Raw genomic sequence first — 17569 nt, forward strand, 5'->3', positions numbered from 1 at the left:
ATAATGATAAGTTAGTTAGATAAGATGTGTCACATGATCTTTTACTTCTGCCGTCTATCACCGCTAAAAAGTTCAAGCTCCAAATTTTTGGTTGATCGTGAACCCCACTAAAAAAACAGTATCCTCGACTTACAACCAGCCCTCCAATATAATACAAGAAAACCGCAATGCCATGAGTTGATAGAGTTTTACTGAGATCGCTTCAACCCTCTATAAACTCTAACAGCTCTAGCGGCTCCAATTCAAAGTTCGAAACGCGCTGAGAAGGTTGCGCTGGGCTATGAGGTTATAAAAACCGTTAGCCATGAATATCTCACAGCCAATCCCGTCGGCTATCGACAGCGTCGACTTCGACTTCCTCACTCCTACCGAGATCAAAGCTATTTCTGTCAAGAGGATTGAAAACCCTACCACATTTGATAGTCTTCTAAATCCGATACCTGGTGGACTTTACGATCCAGCTCTTGGAGCTTGGGGAGATTCGGTGTAAGTAGAATCTAGAGATGGTGACATGTGTCGCATATGAAGTTAACGCTGGTAGATGCACAACATGTAATCTCACGCAGCCAAATTGTCCGGGCCATGTCGGCCATATCGACCTTCCAGTTCCTGTATATCATCCTGTTTTTATGGACCAGATTTTAAGATTACTTCGCGCGCAATGTCAATACTGCTTTCGCTTTCGAATGCGACGGGCCGACTTAAGCCTGGTCGCCTGCAAGCTACGTCTTCTCCAATTCGGCCTTATAGATGCGGCAAATCATCTCGACGATATTACAGCCGAGACCACCGATATCCAAGTCGATGATGAAGATGAAAATCTTTCCGACGGAGAAGAAAGCTCGGCGCTTGACAAAATAACTCGCATGAGAGAGGTTTATACCCAGACAACGTTGAAGAATCATAGGGTTGGGACCGCCGATATCAGGAAGGGTAAACACGAGGGTGCATCCGAGGCAAGGAGAGAAGTGCTTAAGGACTTTTTCAGGGAGATAACCAAGGGCAGAGCGTGCGCTACATGCCAGGCGATATCTCCAAACTTCCGAAAGGACCGGTTTGTCAAAATCTTCGAGAAGCCACTCAGCGCCAAGGACCAAGCCAAAATGGCGCAACGAAATTTCGAGCATAGAGATGCCTTGGCTATCAAAAGGAAATCCAAGGCAGACGTAACCAAGAAGCGTGGCTACGAGACAGACGAAGGTATCGCTGATATTGATCTACCATCGAGTGAGGGAGAGCCCGACCAGGATAATGACGAAGAGGAAGAAGAAGGAGAGGGCGAAGAGCTTGACGAGAATGGCGATGTGATCATGTCAGAAGGCGGCGATGCTGCTATCAAGGCCCCCAAGGCGAAGAAGGACGCATCGGCCAAACCTCAGCAGCGTTATGTCAACTCGATGGAAGTACAGGCCCGGCTTCAACTATTGTTTGAAAAAGAGCAAGAAATAATGGGCCTTGTTTACAACTCGAGACCTCTGGGGAAGAAACTCCCTGCCGACAACTTCTTCATCCAAACCGTCCTTGTTCCGCCTAACAAATACCGCCCCGAGGCGCGACAAGGCGACGGAGGAATTGCAGAAGCCCAACAAAACTCCCTTTACAAGCAAATTCTTGCATCTTGCGCGCGCATTGCTCAGATACATAAGGAAATCACGCAACACGGAAACGATCCTAATTCGACGGCCCGGCGGCGAGACATGTCCGAAATGCACGAAGCCTGTGTTCAATTGCAAGATAGTGTAAATTCTTTAATTGATCGTGATAGAAATCCTATCCGCGGAGCCGCTGGAAAGAGGAATGAAGACGGTATCAAACAAAAACTCGAAAAGAAAGAAGGACTTTTCAGAAAAAACATGATGGGCAAACGTGTTAACTACGCCGCACGAAGTGTCATTTCTCCGGATCCCAACATTGAGACCAGCGAAATAGGTGTTCCTCCCGTCTTTGCCAAAAAGTTAACATATCCGGAACCGGTAACCAGCCATAATTTTAGAGAAATGCAACAGGCAGTTATCAATGGTGTCGACAAATGGCCCGGTGCCGCCGCGATTGAGAACGAGAACGGACAAATTATTAACCTGAAGAACAAATCTGCGGAAGACCGTGTTGCCTTAGCCAACCAACTTCTCGCGCCGACAAGCCAAGAGTATGCCGGGATAAAAGGCAAAAAAGTCCATCGACATCTTGGAAACGGCGATGTGGTGTTGATGAATCGTCAGCCCACGCTTCACAAGCCCTCCATCATGGGTCATCGAGCCAGAGTCCTGCCTGGGGAAAAGACTATTCGTATGCACTACGCGAACTGTAACACGTACAACGCAGATTTCGATGGTGACGAGATGAATATGCACTTCCCCCAAAACGAACTTGCTCGAGCAGAAGCTTTACAGATTGCCGATACCGACCATCAGTACCTATCAGCTACTGCTGGGAAGCCCTTGCGAGGTCTGATTCAGGACCATCTGTCTGTGTCCGTTGCGCTCTGCAATAAAGATACCTTTTTCGATAAAGGCGCATATCAGCAGCTTGTATATGGCGCGTTAAGACCTGAGAGTGGCCATATCACATCTGAGAGGCTTGAGCTTGTCCCGCCGGCTATCTTCAAACCTGCTAGGCGCTGGACCGGAAAGCAGGTTATTACAACCATATTGAAGAACATGAAGCCGGCTGGTTGCGGTGACCTCTGGCTCACCGGAAAATCCCAGTTAAAACCGCCTTCTTGGGGCAACTTTCTCGAAGAGAGTAACGTCTTATTTAGCGACGGCGAATTCATTACCGGTATCCTTGATAAGTCACAGCTAGGTCCTAGTGCTGGTGGATTTATCCACTCTATCCATGAGATCTGGGGTCCTGAACTTGCCGCCAAGCTTCTCAGCTGCCTTGGTCGCCTTCTTACCCGGTACCTCAATATGCGCGCTTTCACTTGCGGTATGGACGATTTGCGACTCACGCCGGAGGGTGAGAAGAGTCGCAAGGAGAAGCTTAAGAGCGCCAGCCACATCGGTCTTGAAGTTGCTGCGCAATTTGTGAGTCTAGGTGACCGTCCTAATATCACCGGCACGGATGAGCTGCTACTGGAACGGTTAGAGGAGGTTATGCGTGACGATACGAAGCAAGAAGGCCTGGATCGCATGATGAATTCTCGATCGCGCGAACTGTCTAGCGAAGTCAATAAGACTCTTCCCGCAGGTCTTGTAAAACAATTCCCTAAGAATCAAATGCAGTCTATGACAACATCCGGTGCAAAGGGAAGTACTGTCAATGCAAACTTGATTTCTTGTAACCTTGGTCAACAGGTTCTTGAAGGTCGAAGAGTTCCTCTAATGGTTAGCGGCAAGTCATTACCATGCTTCCGCCCGTTCGAAACAAGCGTGCGAGCAGGTGGTTATATTGTGAACCGTTTCTTGACTGGAATTCGACCTCAGGAATACTATTTCCATCACATGGCTGGACGAGAAGGTTTAATTGATACCGCTGTGAAGACGTCACGATCCGGTTATCTACAAAGATGTCTAATCAAGGGAATGGAAGGCCTGAAAGTTGCTTACGATTCATCTGTACGAGATGCCGACGGATCGATGGTTCAGTTCTTATACGGAGAAGATGGCTTGGATATCACCAAGCAAAAATACTTGACTGATTTCGGCTTTGTGCTTCGCAACCAGACATCTCAGGTCAATTTACTTGGTATTGGGGAGAGAGGATGGGATCAAGAAATCTACGAATCCAAGGACTACGCTCAAAAGTACCAAAAGAAAGCCATCAAGCAGGCCAAGGCGAATGATCCAAAGGCCCTCGATCCCATTCACACTGAGCTTAATCCCAACCGCCATGCGTTCTCCACATCGGAAAAGTTCTACGAGAAGGTGTCCGAGTACATCAAGAAAAACCAGGACGGCTTGATCAAGGATAAGGGCGAGAAGAAATCAGGTGCTATGCTCATTCCTCGTAAATACGCCGAGAAGATATTCCATGCCAAATATCTCCACTCCCTGGTGGAACCAGGTGAGGCTGTAGGTATCGTTGCTGGTCAATCCGTCGGTGAGCCTTCGACTCAAATGACGTTGAACACGTTCCATTTGGCTGGTCACTCTGCAAAGAACGTCACTCTTGGTATCCCCCGTCTGCGAGAAATTCTCATGACAGCTAGCGACCACATTTCCACGCCGTCCATGACGCTGGTACTGAACGAAGAACTATCGGAGGCGGATGGAGAGACCTTTGCAAAAGCCATCAGTATCCTTCCCCTCTCGCACGTCGTCGACAAAGCTACGGTAAAGGAGCGTGTCGGCAAAGGCATTGGCTACCGCTTAGCAAAGATGTTCGATATTCACCTCCAGTTTTTCCCGTCTACCGAATACACAAAAACATATGCGATCAGCATTTCTGACGTCCTGAAGACCCTCGAGATTAAATTTTTGCCCATGCTGGAGAAATTAATCAAGAAGGAAATTAAGGCAAAGGTTGATCGAGAGGGCGACGCGGTACCTGAGGTTGGTGTCAAATCTGGCGTAGTCGAAGTAGCATCGGGCAACCCCGATGCCGTAGCTCGCGATGAGGATGATGATGACGACGATGACGATGAGGATGACGCAACAAATGCCAAGCAACGCGCGAACCGAGCACAGGCAGTTTCGTATGGTGCGAATGATGAAGAAGATGACGAGATCCAGCAGCGAATGGAGAGAGAGGCGTCAGCGGAAGATGAAGAGGAGCCTGAGGACGAAGGATTCGGCGGTAGTCCGCCCCCACCAAGCGACGACGAAGATGAAGACAGCAGTACTAGCAAACGAGCCGGTGCCCGCGAAAGTCGTATCAAGGACAGGATCCCAGTCGTATCTCGTTTCACATGCGACGAGAAGAAAGGCGAATGGTGTGACTTCACACTCGAATACGATTCCAACATACCTAAGATCCTCATGTTGAGCGTTCTCCAGGACGCAGTCCGGAAGACACTCATACAGCAAATCGATGGTATCAAGTCCTGCACATTCGTAGCCGACGAGAAGATAGTCGACCCGCGAACTGGGGAGGAAGAAAAGAAGGCGGTTATCCACACATCTGGTGTCAATCTCCGAGCCATGCAGAAATATGGTGACTTCATCAACCCCAACAAAATCCAGACGAACGATATTGCATCAGTGCTCCAGGTGTATGGCGTCGAGGCAGCACGCAACAGTATCATTCGGGAACTTGGCGGCGTTTTCGAAGGTCACGGTATCGGTGTCGACAAACGACATCTCAACCTCATCGGAGACTACATGACGAGGAACGGAGGGTTCACCCCGTTCAACCGCAACGGCTTGAAGGGCAACGTCAGTCCGTTCACCAAGATGAGTTTCGAAACCACATTGTCATTCTTGAAGGACGCCGTTCTCGACGGAGATTGGGATGATCTTACCACACCTAGTAGCCGAATCGTCATGGGAAGGCTGGGCATGATCGGCACGGGCGCCTTCGATGTTCTTCTCGAGGCACATCCGAAGAACGGGAAGAACCACCTGGGCTGAGAGGCCGTAGTTAATAAGGAATCAAAATAGGCGCAATGGAATCTTTGAAATCTTGGTTAGGAGTACAGTTGTATTCTTAGTGTTAGATATGGGAAAATACCAGCTATTTCACAATCATGTCTCGTGACTTGAGTGAGATGAGAAACCTTCATATGATGAGACCCGCGTGGCAACTTCAAAAAGAAGCCACCCCTATTTAGCGATGCACATGGCGGTGGGATCCCGGCTTAAGAGACGTAGAGGTCTTAGTATTGTGTAGATATAACAAGTCAAATCAGCGTAATATCCCGCTACATCCTCCTCTGTTACGTATTACGATTCTTAACGAGTTTCACTAAAGAATAATAAACTCTAGTAAACACCTTTACACTGTAACTTAGACGCGTACACAAATATCATACAGGGAAAGAAGACGGGATAAATTAGTTAGAGCGGACGAAATTCACTATGCCAACATAGAATAAGCCGACCGCCGGGTAAAGGGAATGTTGGTACAAATCTCACATAGTCAGTCACCCGACATCTCGGGGTTGCTGCCGACCTAGTTGGTACAATAAGATTGGTTCGGAGACTTGAGAAAATAAAGACATCACAACAAACCTTGTTCTAGATATAAGCGGGAGTAAATATTAAGCATTCATCAATCAGATTCATCTACATGTAATATACATTAGGTATCTTATAAGAGAACATTCAACAGCGCACGAGACATAGCTAGGAGTGCGGTAATCAACATCAAGATTATTATATGATAGAGGGGGAGTAAGCACATTTCAGCAGCACACGTTCACTTTCTCGGTAGAAACTTTAGGTTGTCACATTTGGGGAGGTACCTTGTTAGGTAAAAGCATACCTCACTAAGAGCGACTTGATTGTCATAACAGGTACTTAGGGTAGCCTAATTCGAATATCATACTACAGTGAATAGCTGTATCTCATAAGCAAATCCCTTACGTTGGTATTCAAGTCAGTGACTACAAGTGGCAATGTCTAGAGACGAAGGATTAGATAGAAGGCAATGATCGTATGATAATGAAGTCATTAAATATCCCGTGGCATAAGACAAGCGGTATGATTCATAGACTAGTAGCGATAGTTACATTAAGTCACTCGGGCAATGGAAAGACTAGTGAGTTTGTTTGTTCATGTTTCTGATATCTCAGTTCAGTATCGCAGCGCAGAAAGCCAACTGCCTATCACTGATGGTACAATCCATATCTGTAAAAAGCAACGTAATCGCAAACGCCGTAATGATTACCATTCCCTGTAAACCGAATTCATCATGCCATCCCTGTGGGAATCATAAAGTGCAGCATCCGACCAAAACCCCTGCAAATCACCAAGACCGTAAGCGGACAACTGTTTAGTTGCGCTCACCACGGAGGCGACGGGCGAGCTGGATGTCCTTCTGTAATGGCTGTTAGAATGTGTAAAGTAGTAAATATGCGAGTGAAAGGTACTAACCGATTGGATGGTGACACGCTTGGCGTGGATGGCGCACAGGTTGGTGTCCTCAAAGAGGGAGACGAGGTAAGACTCGACGGACTCCTGAAGAGCACCGATGGCGGAAGACTGGAAGCGCAGGTCGGACTTGAAATCCTGAGCGATTTCACGAACCTATTAAAGACGCGTTAGTTTGATGTTGGTTGTCGCGATGCGGGGAAGTCGCGTTAAGTAGAAAAGACACGATCGCGATATCCACTTGTCAAGTGACGCGTGGATGAAGCGATAGTGAGATGGCAGAATAGATCATAACTTACCAGACGCTGGAAGGGGAGCTTGCGGATGAGAAGCTCAGTCGACTTCTGGTAGCGACGAATCTCACGAAGAGCGACGGTACCAGGCTTGTAGCGGTGAGGCTTCTTGACACCACCGGTTGACGGGGCGGACTTGCGGGCAGCCTTGGAGGCAAGCTGCTTACGGGGAGCCTTGCCACCGGTGGACTTACGGGCGGTCTGCTTAGTGCGGGCCATTGTAGATGATGTTGTTGAGTAGTTTGGTGATGAAAAAGTTGATGGAAGTGCTGATATTGATGGTTTGAGAAGATGAGGCGGATGCGGATTGTTGTGGATTGTTGTAGATGTGGAAAAGAGAAAACGGATTGGAGGGGTGGGGGAACTTGGTTAAATATGTGAGAGAGTGGGTTCTTCCTTTGGCTGATTGTGTGCAAGGCAGGTACTCTGGGGGGGCAACTAATCAGATGGTCAATGCGCAGCGTTGCAGGATCAGAAGGAAAAAAAAATTCGAAAGCGCGGTTACTTTGGGGGTGCGTTGTTGATTATTTTTGGGGGGGAGACAGGGATGCGTTTTGCTGTTCAAAAGTGCTTGGATTTTAGGTGGGAATTTTGAGACTTGGTTGCCATTCGGGACCCGTCTAATTGTTGATTGGGTGCAGCGTAGCGCGCTCTCCACAATTTTAGTGACTATACTACTTTTGTAGCATTTAATCCTTTAGATCAAGAAAAAGGCAATTCCCATTCGATATGTACCTACATATGGCAATATACTAAAACTGATAAGGCATTTGATAAGGCTACAACTTGATTTTGGACTAATGAAAGTGCAGCACGGAAACGTGCTTGCATGTTACTCGATTTGTTGTATATCATGTTTCCATGTATTTATGTATTAGGATCTTATATCCAAGTACCTATTTCATTATTCTATCTGCAACTAGAAGCATTTACCACTCATCTTTTAAGTGGCAAACTACCTAGGTGTGCTCTAATAACTGGTCATATGGCAATGTACTAAGGTATGCGTGAAGGAGGGTAGCTACGTAGGCATATGCCTGGGGCATCATTCTAGACATAACAAATTTAGGTTAAAGGTTTCTTTATGGAATGCAATACTAGATTTCTCATGCATGAAACAAGTCAGACTAAGGTTAATAAATGATTTCCAACTATTCCTAGCCTGGTAATTTTAATAAGTGCACAAGGTTTAATTATTACCATTAAGTTACGTTTGTGGCACTTCTAGTTCCTGGATTTGCAGGTTAACTGTTAAGAGCATGTCAAAAGTCCGAAAAGCGATAAGAGAATGCGAATTAATGATTGGCTCAAGTTGATTTAAACTTCTTGCATATCAAATCTGACCCGAATGGGAGTAGTAGGGTCCGTGTAAATCAAGCGCAAGCTGCCCTGCGGAGCGCGTTGGAACTTAGTTCTCTTTTTTTCTATTGGTCAGAATCCGCTATTTTATTTTGCGACCGGTGGGGCTGATCAGGCACGAGTTCGCGTCAATCCCGGGCTGATCTGATTCCCAGTTACCGGACCCGCCCCGTTGATATTTAAAACTGTCGCTTTTCCCCACGTCTCAATCTTTCCATCTTCCAAACATACCGCTTGCATATCAGCCTCATCTGTACCACTTGCACCAGCACCAGCACCAGCACCAGCACCCCAATACCAAAACACTTAACAACTACATACTCTTCTAACCTCATTCAATATGACTGGACGTAAGTATTCCATTCTGCTTCGGCTGCATCCTTCGGCATCTAGCCCTTTCAGCTTCAGCCTTATTGGATCACGTCGCTAACATACCTCGAATAGGCGGCAAAGGTGGCAAGGGCCTCGGCAAGGGTGGCGCCAAGCGTCATCGCAAGATTCTTCGTGACAACATCCAGGGTATTACCAAGCCCGCTATCCGACGTCTCGCTCGTCGTGGTGGTGTCAAGCGTATCTCAGCCAGTAAGTTACATCTACTCAGTCACGTCTACGACGCGTCAGTTGACTAACGCGTTTGCCCCGCAGTGATCTACGAGGAGACCCGAGGTGTTCTAAAGTCCTTCCTTGAGGGTGTCATCCGTGACGCCGTCACCTACACTGAGCACGCCAAGCGCAAGACTGTCACATCTCTAGACGTTGTCTACGCTCTAAAGCGACAAGGCCGCACCCTGTACGGTTTCGGTGGTTAAACTTTCAATCTTGGGTTTTGGAAGGGGTTTGGTCACGTTTATTATGAAGTCTTTTCTCGCGGTTGCCACATACTGTTTGCATTGTGGTTGGTCATGATGATCATGGGATTCGGTTCTGCGTTTAGGGTGTTCACTGTATCATAAGGGATTTGGGGGTCCACTACATGGATTTGTCCATCGAGACATAATCAATTGACGAACACATAAGAACATTCATCCATCTTCATTTTCTGTGATTACATTGTAGTATCTGGTTCGTAGTGTGGTGTGTGCTTCCATGGTTTCGACGCGATCGTATCAAATAGCATGCTATATCTCGTAGCCTACCCAATCCACGTGTTTTCTAGATGAGTCAGTTCGAAGCCGATTTTTCTTAATCTGACTCACTAACCTGCTAGGAAACCTAGCCCAACACGTAGCAAGTGAATGATCACATGTATATCCGTGATCACAGGCAATTATATTGTAGTCTGCGCAATGATAGTTACTTTCACACTACCAAGATCGTATCTTGATAACAAGGTTGCCAACAATGTCGATGCCATTTCAGAATCCCTAAATCTACATGTATCCGTGACTTTGTTCATGACATAAATAAATTTCATATATTCTTCACCTCGTGTAAAATAAAGTAAAATAAACCACCTACGCTCGACTTATATTCGGCGCACTCAATATTCAGATTGCTAGTAAATCCAACCAGAAGAATATACTTAGATTCAGGGTTAAGCCTCGATATGTAGAGAAATTGCTTCACTGTTTGATCATAAGAGGTTATTCCTAGTTGGTCCAGCTTAGCTGGTAACGAGTGGAAATAGCCCTGTACTTGCCAGACATTCTACAATGTATGGATTCTTCATTGCGGTGTGGCAGGTTTTCTATTTAGATATGTTTATTAATTCATAACTAACTTGTATTTTGACCAAGAGCATGTAAGTTCATAGAATATGAGTATGTGTCACTTTCGAGAACTTCTTGAGTTTGTCCTACAATAACAATGTAATAATTTCAAGAATGTCCATTAATTACAATATATTTAATTTCGTGTTGAATTACACCATACATCATTCTAATTTGCCCTTATACGTAATCACACTAAAACGTGTCAATGACATGATGAATGGTAAAGCACCTTGAGACTCGAACAATTATGTATGGTTGATTAGGAAGTTTAATATCTACATGGGAAAATATATGGACAAATATATGGACTCAAAACCATCGCCTATAATACCTACCTACATGTAGTTTGAATAAACAGAACACTTAACTTCTCACAATTGACGAGCATTTGATATTAAATTCCAAAGATAGATAATGTTTATTACTCCTTTTTTCAAGCAGTTATTGAATTACATGTTTATGTTTTTATGATTAATATGTGTAGTTGAGGGCTACATGTCACAACAACTCTCACCATAAGAATTAACAAATCTCATCTTAAGCATAGTGATAAAGGTGTTGGTATTGATCCATAAGTTAACTGGGCGGTGACATTGAACTTCTTGTTTGTATTTTCTCCCATATATGGAAGTAACTGAAGCCTTGACGAAAGTATTAAATTTGGCCGTATTAGTATTTATTCATCCCTTGAAATTTTTATCCATAATGTAATATCCTCTCGTGTGTTATTATGTTATTATCTTACTTTGATTAGTTTTAGTCATTGTGTTCCATGTATATATTTCTTTAACTAGTGAGCTATCCCCGTATGACCTTAAATATTGAATGTTAACCATGTTTTATCTAACCCTCTCATCCTTATGCATATCGGGAGGCACATATCTGAATGAATGATTTCCGACTTGTAACTTGTTGCTAGTATATCCCTAAGGCTTGGAATGTAAACAGTATGAGACAACGACCCAGATAACTACCCACGTTAATGCCACCAGATAGTACACCCTTTACTACTTATCAAATATATCGAACTATTTCATCTGATACGGAATAGCATACACATGAGATAGACAAATTATCTTTCAACTTACCTACTTTATGAGCAATACCAAAGTTAAACATGTACTCCCTGCTTCGATCTGGGGTTATCTGACTACACTATTGGCTGAGTAGATCCCGTTACGTGGCGCTTGTGTGCGTACATAATCTTAGTTCGTCTGTGCCTGGGGTAAGCCCATGACATAAGATCATACATGAACCTTGAGGCTTTTGACATATTTATCATATTATTTATTACAATCTAAGCTTTCCCACATTGGGTTGGACTCATCCCTGTGAGTCAATATGTCTATTTTAGTTTACTACGCCCATACCTGGGTATTATGCGAGATAGTCAGATATCAATGATGGCCGTCTCGACTTGCCACGAGCCTAAAGTTATCATCTCACTATTGGAGGGGGAAAAGACAATAATAATAAATGTTATATTCCAGGATATCGCGTGGAGCAAGTAGATCACACGCGTCTACATGCAACTGTAATGTAAGCATTTGAATAGCTATTCTCATCTTAGACCTATGATGGTCACGTAGATAGGTCACATAGTCATCAAGGCACCAACGCCTAACGGAGGTTACTAATATTGTTCTTGTTCTCAGTAGGTAGGCACATGCTGCGAGGGGCTGCCTGGAACTAGATTAAGACAGTTCATGGGTGTGCAGCTCGGCTAATATGGCAAACACTCCTTTCGTGCCACACCTACCTTTCGGAGGTTAGAATATTCATACATACGATCAACATTCCACGATTAACTATTTCGCTGAAATACTCGATTGAAACAACCGATGCTAGGGTATTAGCTAGGGACCGACTCTTGTGATGTGATCCGTTGAACTGATCGGAGCATATACAGGACACCGACCGACTCCGGACCCGGTCCGAGGCATCATCCAAAACCTAAAATTTTATTTTAAATGGTTTTTTTTTTAGTATGGAACAGTCAGATCATCATCTTTTAGTCAGAGCCAACATAATCGTGAGTTTCAATTGGTAAGACGGAGAATTGAAATATTGAATTAAACATGATACTGGTCATGTCGGCCTTAGCACTAGCCACACAGTGCAAGACTTCTTGCTTTATAAAAGAAAGAAAGAAAGAGAAAGAGAAAATAAAAATGTGAAAGAAAGGGGAAAAGAAAGATCAAAACAAAAGAGAAAGAGAAAGAAAGAAATGCGCCGTACTGTAGTTGAATTAATATGTACAGCAGCACGTGGGAATGTCGAGGGGCTGATTAGAAGTTGGCGGGGATTTTGCACTATTCATGACGCGAAAATACGCGTCTAACACTCACTTATAGAGATAAGGCGCGTTTTATATCAATCAAGTATCATCCCATTTTAGACTAGCATGGACTTAATCACCAAAGCTCGCCCTGCATGTTACTACTGGATATAAATATTTCCCATGCTTTATTTTATTTCCTCGTATTCTCCTCAATATTCAGAGCTGACAATCAGCTGAATATAATCATTTCAGCTGCTTGATCAGCACGTCTAATCTCTCCTAGGATATGTGCAATCCAACTTCTAAGGTGTACATATGTGAATCATGATGGGCTTACCATAGGTTAGAAAAACCTGTTTACTCGATACGGGGAAGCCGTTGCTATATCTGGACTTGGCCCCCTAATGCAAGATCTCCCAACATGAGATCGCTGACACGATGCATTGCAGACAGCGCTCGGTGAAACCAAAATCGCATCCGGGGGCGCATGTAGCCGCTGGCGTATGCTACGACATGATATCTAGAGGTAGTATAACCTGGCTGGTATCCTTCGAGACTGGGCCTTATCTGCCCTAGGATAGGGAGTCGTGCAACACCAGCTGCTTCTAAGCGGTCTCGATTCTTATTGTTGCACGAGGTCAGCACTCAAAGATGAGGTTCACGTAACCAACAGAGTATGGACATCGCCTTCTAGACCCTCTCGTAACGATGCATGATTTGTTTCAAGTGGATATCTTGCATAGACAGACTGTCCACGTTTACTATACTAAGACATGTGCATACATGTAGGAGGAAGCTTACAAGATTTTTTTCAGCAGGGCGTAAAGTTGCGCATTGGGTAGTGGTATGTTGTGTTCAATTTGTCTCAACAACAATTTTCATATACAGATTTGGAGACCAGCTGCTTGACGCTGGTGCCGTATTCCGGTGCGTGCACGACAGACAGGGAACTATGCGGGGGAAAAAAGAAACGAGAAAAAAAGTCTAGATTGTACACAGATGTGTAGATGGATGTCGTATGTAAGAACCTGCGTTTACGCTAGTCGATAAGGGGTTATGACCACAGAAGCCATCGAGCCGGAGCCGACCGATCCCGTGGTATGCCATCTGCCATCATGGTACCGGAAAAATACGGCTATGTAATGTGAGTGAAAAATTCCATCTCATAAGTTGCAACGTAACCTGTCTTTGTCTAAGACTTCGTGTTCTCGAGTAGGTATCCTCATTCTTGCAGTAGTTAATAGTTCTAGCCAGCTTGGTATTCGTCTCGGTCGAAGCGAGCAACAAGTTCCACGTGGGAGACCATAAAAAAAGGGGAGGGGGGGGGTGTTTGCACAAGCTGAATGTTACTTCAGCCGCAGTAGACCGGATACCTTACGCAACATCAAGCATGGCATGGGGATTGTGGAATCGTATTCTGAACTTTCCCATCCTTGGACCCATGTGCTAGATTCGTGTATCGTCAGCACTATAGGTCGGGACGGAAAGGCTGTGCTTGCTTGTACGTATCCTTAATCCCTGATCTCCTGTGCCGTTGACACTTGCTTGGTTCCTGACCTGGCTTACACGAGTTGGTGGAAACGGTATGACAAAAGGCATAGGCAGCCAAAAGCGATTATAGCCGACATCCACAATTCCAATGTCAATGGTAACAATCAATGGTTATCGCATTAGGTATCTGCGTGGTTGAGGTTTGGCCAGACTGCATTTGTACATATGGGCTGTACGGGCTGCCTCCCGATTCCCACAGATATACATGCGGATGCTCAATTGCCGATCGGATATCTAGCACAGATCGATCGAAGAAATATGTCTATGTAATATGTACATACGTATATAAAATACTTCTGATTGGTTGATTCAAAACAATGTATAGTCGGCTTCTGTATCCGTGACTTCGGCTCGACAAGTATATTCGCGGACCAAGTATAAGGTATTCATCAGGTAACCCGCCGATTCAACAAGAACGAATGGGAAAAAAAGAGGAGCCTTATTGAGTGGAGGAACAAGCGCCCGGGGCAACCGACTGGATGTAAGGTACATGCGCGTACATAGCACAGCCACGCACCATGTAGAATGTTCCACAATGATAATTTTTCTTTCTTTCTGTTTTCCTTACCAATTGAAGGTCCAGAACCGCCAGAATCTAATTGTCTCCAAAACTACCGGTTCCAGAACCTCGGGACTTATTTTCTACCAACCGTAAGCGCGAACAGAATTTGAAATACATTTGAAATGCCGGGCAGGGCAATAATCCAAAATGCAAATCTGTTTCTAAATATGCACTTGGCTCAAGTAATACAGATCTCCGAACGGCGTTCGCCGTTGTCTGTACCTAATTACCTAAGTACCTAACCTACCTTGCTAGGTACCTAAGGTATACAAGCCACCCCACGATTCAAGTTGCGAACGGGGTTTGCGTGTATCACGTGTAATGTTGATGCTGCGCTCTACTAGGCTCGGGGTCTGCGTGTAAGGCCGTATGTCACCCAAAGGGGCACATGGAGTAAGGAACAGGGCGTGTTAGTCATCTCCGGCGTTCTATATTCGCGGGAGTCAAGGATGTCGGGCTCGTCGGAATGCGCTGAGACTTAGGCCGGTGTTTCCATTCCATGTAGGGCTGAAAACACTAACGCCAAGCTCGAATGCCGAGATTTGACATGACAACTTCTTCGCTTGTAGGACCATTAATTCCCCGTAGCACAACTATTCGCTTTTTTCTTTTCAATTTTGGAATAGCATGAGGCTAAAAAAAGAAAAAGAAATCCATTATGTTGCATATACCCCAGTCGTAACTAATCGTGACACGGTGACCGAGACTCCGAAACTCCCGTTGCGCCTTATGCTTTTTTACGCCGATGCGTCGTAAACCCCGCCAACTCCATCGCATCCGAAGTGTAGGAGTCCCGGAGGGATGAGGATAATGCCTCGAAATATACTCATCTCGAGCGCATGACTAACTTCTCCATACGACGTTGCCGTAGACATTCTAGTATGATACTATAGTAATATTTCATGATTAAATGTAGTTTATGACTACATATGGAACGATGGTGACTTGACTAACACGAGAGATGATCTGACTGGTACCTGACATGTGACCAATTCTCCGCGCTTGGTTCTAGATCTCACACGTGTTAGTAGATGCATCTCTGCCATGTCCGTAATTGTTCTAGGCTCGCGCCTTGTGTTTAAAATGCATGTATGTAAAGATGACTATAGTAATCTGCTACCTACTTTACACAGTAATGGTTGCCTATATCAATTTTGGCGTTTCTGCATTCTCTAATCGAACCCCTCCGCAGGCCGGAAATAGTTGCCTTTATCGGAGATACCCAACTGAGGCAACTGAGGACGGGAGCCTCGAACCTTTGCCTGCTGAATATCTGTGGCTCGTGAATCATCTAGCCGTGGCAGTGCAGACAACCCACCGCGGATAGCCGGGAGTACATAGGAATCTAGAGAAAGTATAGGTAGTTACTACGTATTACCTACATAGGTGGGTATGTATCAAAAGATACAGAATGGGTAAATGGTCTTGTAATGGCTGCGTCGGACAGGCATCGGACTAGGCAAGCCAACTAAATGGGGAATCATGATGCAAGCCAGAGCGGGAGATAAACGAAAAAAATGAATAAAAAAGGGAAAAAGGTCTCATCGACGTTTGTACGACCACCCCAATTGCAAGATCGACCCACATATGTATGTATCTTGAATCATTGCAAGGCCATACACCCCTGTTCAGAGAGACATGCAAACTGCATACGAATCTACGTCATTCTCAAAGCCGCCAAAGCCAGGGACCCTTGTAGACCCGCACCCATTACATATCATGTACCACTGAATGTATCCTTTTTTCCACAGCGCTTTACTTTCATTCTTAACTTACGCCAACTACCTACAGTACATGTATAGGTATGTACACCCTGACCATAGAGGCGTCGAATCAGCATCCGCGCGTGTATTCATCCAAGCTGGGGATGAATAATACCCTTCAAGATGTATAACTACTCTTATATGTATAAGCGTGTCAACGGTACTAATCATATATACCTCTGGCTGAACAATATATATCATCATCAAATACCGTCTTATTTTGCAACCTCCCATCCATCCATCCACCCCAACACAAACAAGACAGAGAATAGCACACAGACCGACCAAAATCCGAGATATAATCGACCTTGGCTGAATTACCGTATATAGACTAGCTACGGACAGTAGCCCAAAGGCCGATCCGGACAAGCAGATCGAGAACAAAGAGGTGCAATCCTAAGCCAATAATTTGGTTGGACCACATGACCTAGCGCTTCATTATCAAGCCATCATCGTTTCTCTCCTCTGCCACCTGACTATTACTCATCAGATTCGGGAGGGAAGAAAGAGAACAGAGACACAGACAGATAGGACTACCGACTTACCAAAGGATAGTCTCTTTCTCGATTAAGTGACTTGGCCGGTCCGAGTCGTTCCTGTCCCCAATAAGGTTAACTGGAGGACCCTCTGTCAAGGTTTACTTTGTCATAGTTTTCCTCGGAGGTAGAAGAAGGAAAGAAAGGAATTCGGAAAAGCCAAGGAAGCTAAGGAAGCTAAGGAAAGCTAAGGCTCCTTGTACCTCAGGTATTTTGGTACCTTTCCTATACCCCAGTCGGTCCCCTCCTACCCTGGTCTCCAATAATCCGGGTGTCAGTCAATTGGACCCCTCTGTATTTAAGTCATTCATCTTCGCCACATCTCTACTTTCCACCCCACACTCCATCATTCTACCCGAACTAATACATATTATTACAGCATTACATACCTTTTTACATCCAACTACAATACTTACATTACTTGGATTTTCCTCTTAATTTCTTTGACTACCGATTATAATCAAACTTAAAACTCAAACATTACTCGACGACTGTTCGTTCGACCGACCCATCCATCGCATCGTCACACAATATGATGCAG

At 45.0% G+C, this 17569-nt stretch overlaps 3 protein-coding genes across 3 annotated transcripts; 2 read left to right on the forward strand and 1 right to left on the reverse strand.

Moving 5' to 3' along the window:
* The first annotated feature begins 122 nt into the window (after positions 1-122).
* F4817DRAFT_330606 (beta and beta-prime subunits of DNA dependent RNA-polymerase) lies at positions 123-5627 on the forward strand. Its single transcript, XM_049302411.1, has 2 exons — positions 123-486; positions 542-5627. Exons 1-2 carry the CDS (start codon positions 305-307, stop codon positions 5508-5510), a joined length of 5151 nt encoding a protein of 1716 aa, XP_049161251.1. The 5' UTR covers positions 123-304; the 3' UTR covers positions 5511-5627.
* A 931-nt stretch (positions 5628-6558) lies between these two features.
* Positions 6559-7823, reverse strand: F4817DRAFT_330608 (histone H3). Its single transcript, XM_049302412.1, has 3 exons — positions 7271-7823; positions 6975-7127; positions 6559-6918 (listed from the first exon to the last, which is right to left on the reverse strand). The coding sequence occupies exons 1-3, from the start codon at positions 7481-7483 to the stop codon at positions 6874-6876; spliced, it is 411 nt and encodes a 136-aa protein (XP_049161252.1). The 5' UTR covers positions 7484-7823; the 3' UTR covers positions 6559-6873.
* A 1026-nt stretch (positions 7824-8849) lies between these two features.
* Positions 8850-9587, forward strand: F4817DRAFT_24470 (histone H4.1). The gene is made up of 3 exons (XM_049299090.1): positions 8850-8973; positions 9068-9205; positions 9269-9587. The coding sequence occupies exons 1-3, from the start codon at positions 8964-8966 to the stop codon at positions 9430-9432; spliced, it is 312 nt and encodes a 103-aa protein (XP_049161253.1). The 5' UTR covers positions 8850-8963; the 3' UTR covers positions 9433-9587.
* The last annotated feature ends 7982 nt before the right edge of the window (positions 9588-17569 follow it).

Source organism: Daldinia loculata (assembly GCF_022478755.1).
Source record: "Daldinia loculata strain CBS 113971 unplaced genomic scaffold F4817scaffold_11, whole genome shotgun sequence".
NCBI lineage: Eukaryota > Fungi > Ascomycota > Sordariomycetes > Xylariales > Hypoxylaceae > Daldinia > Daldinia loculata.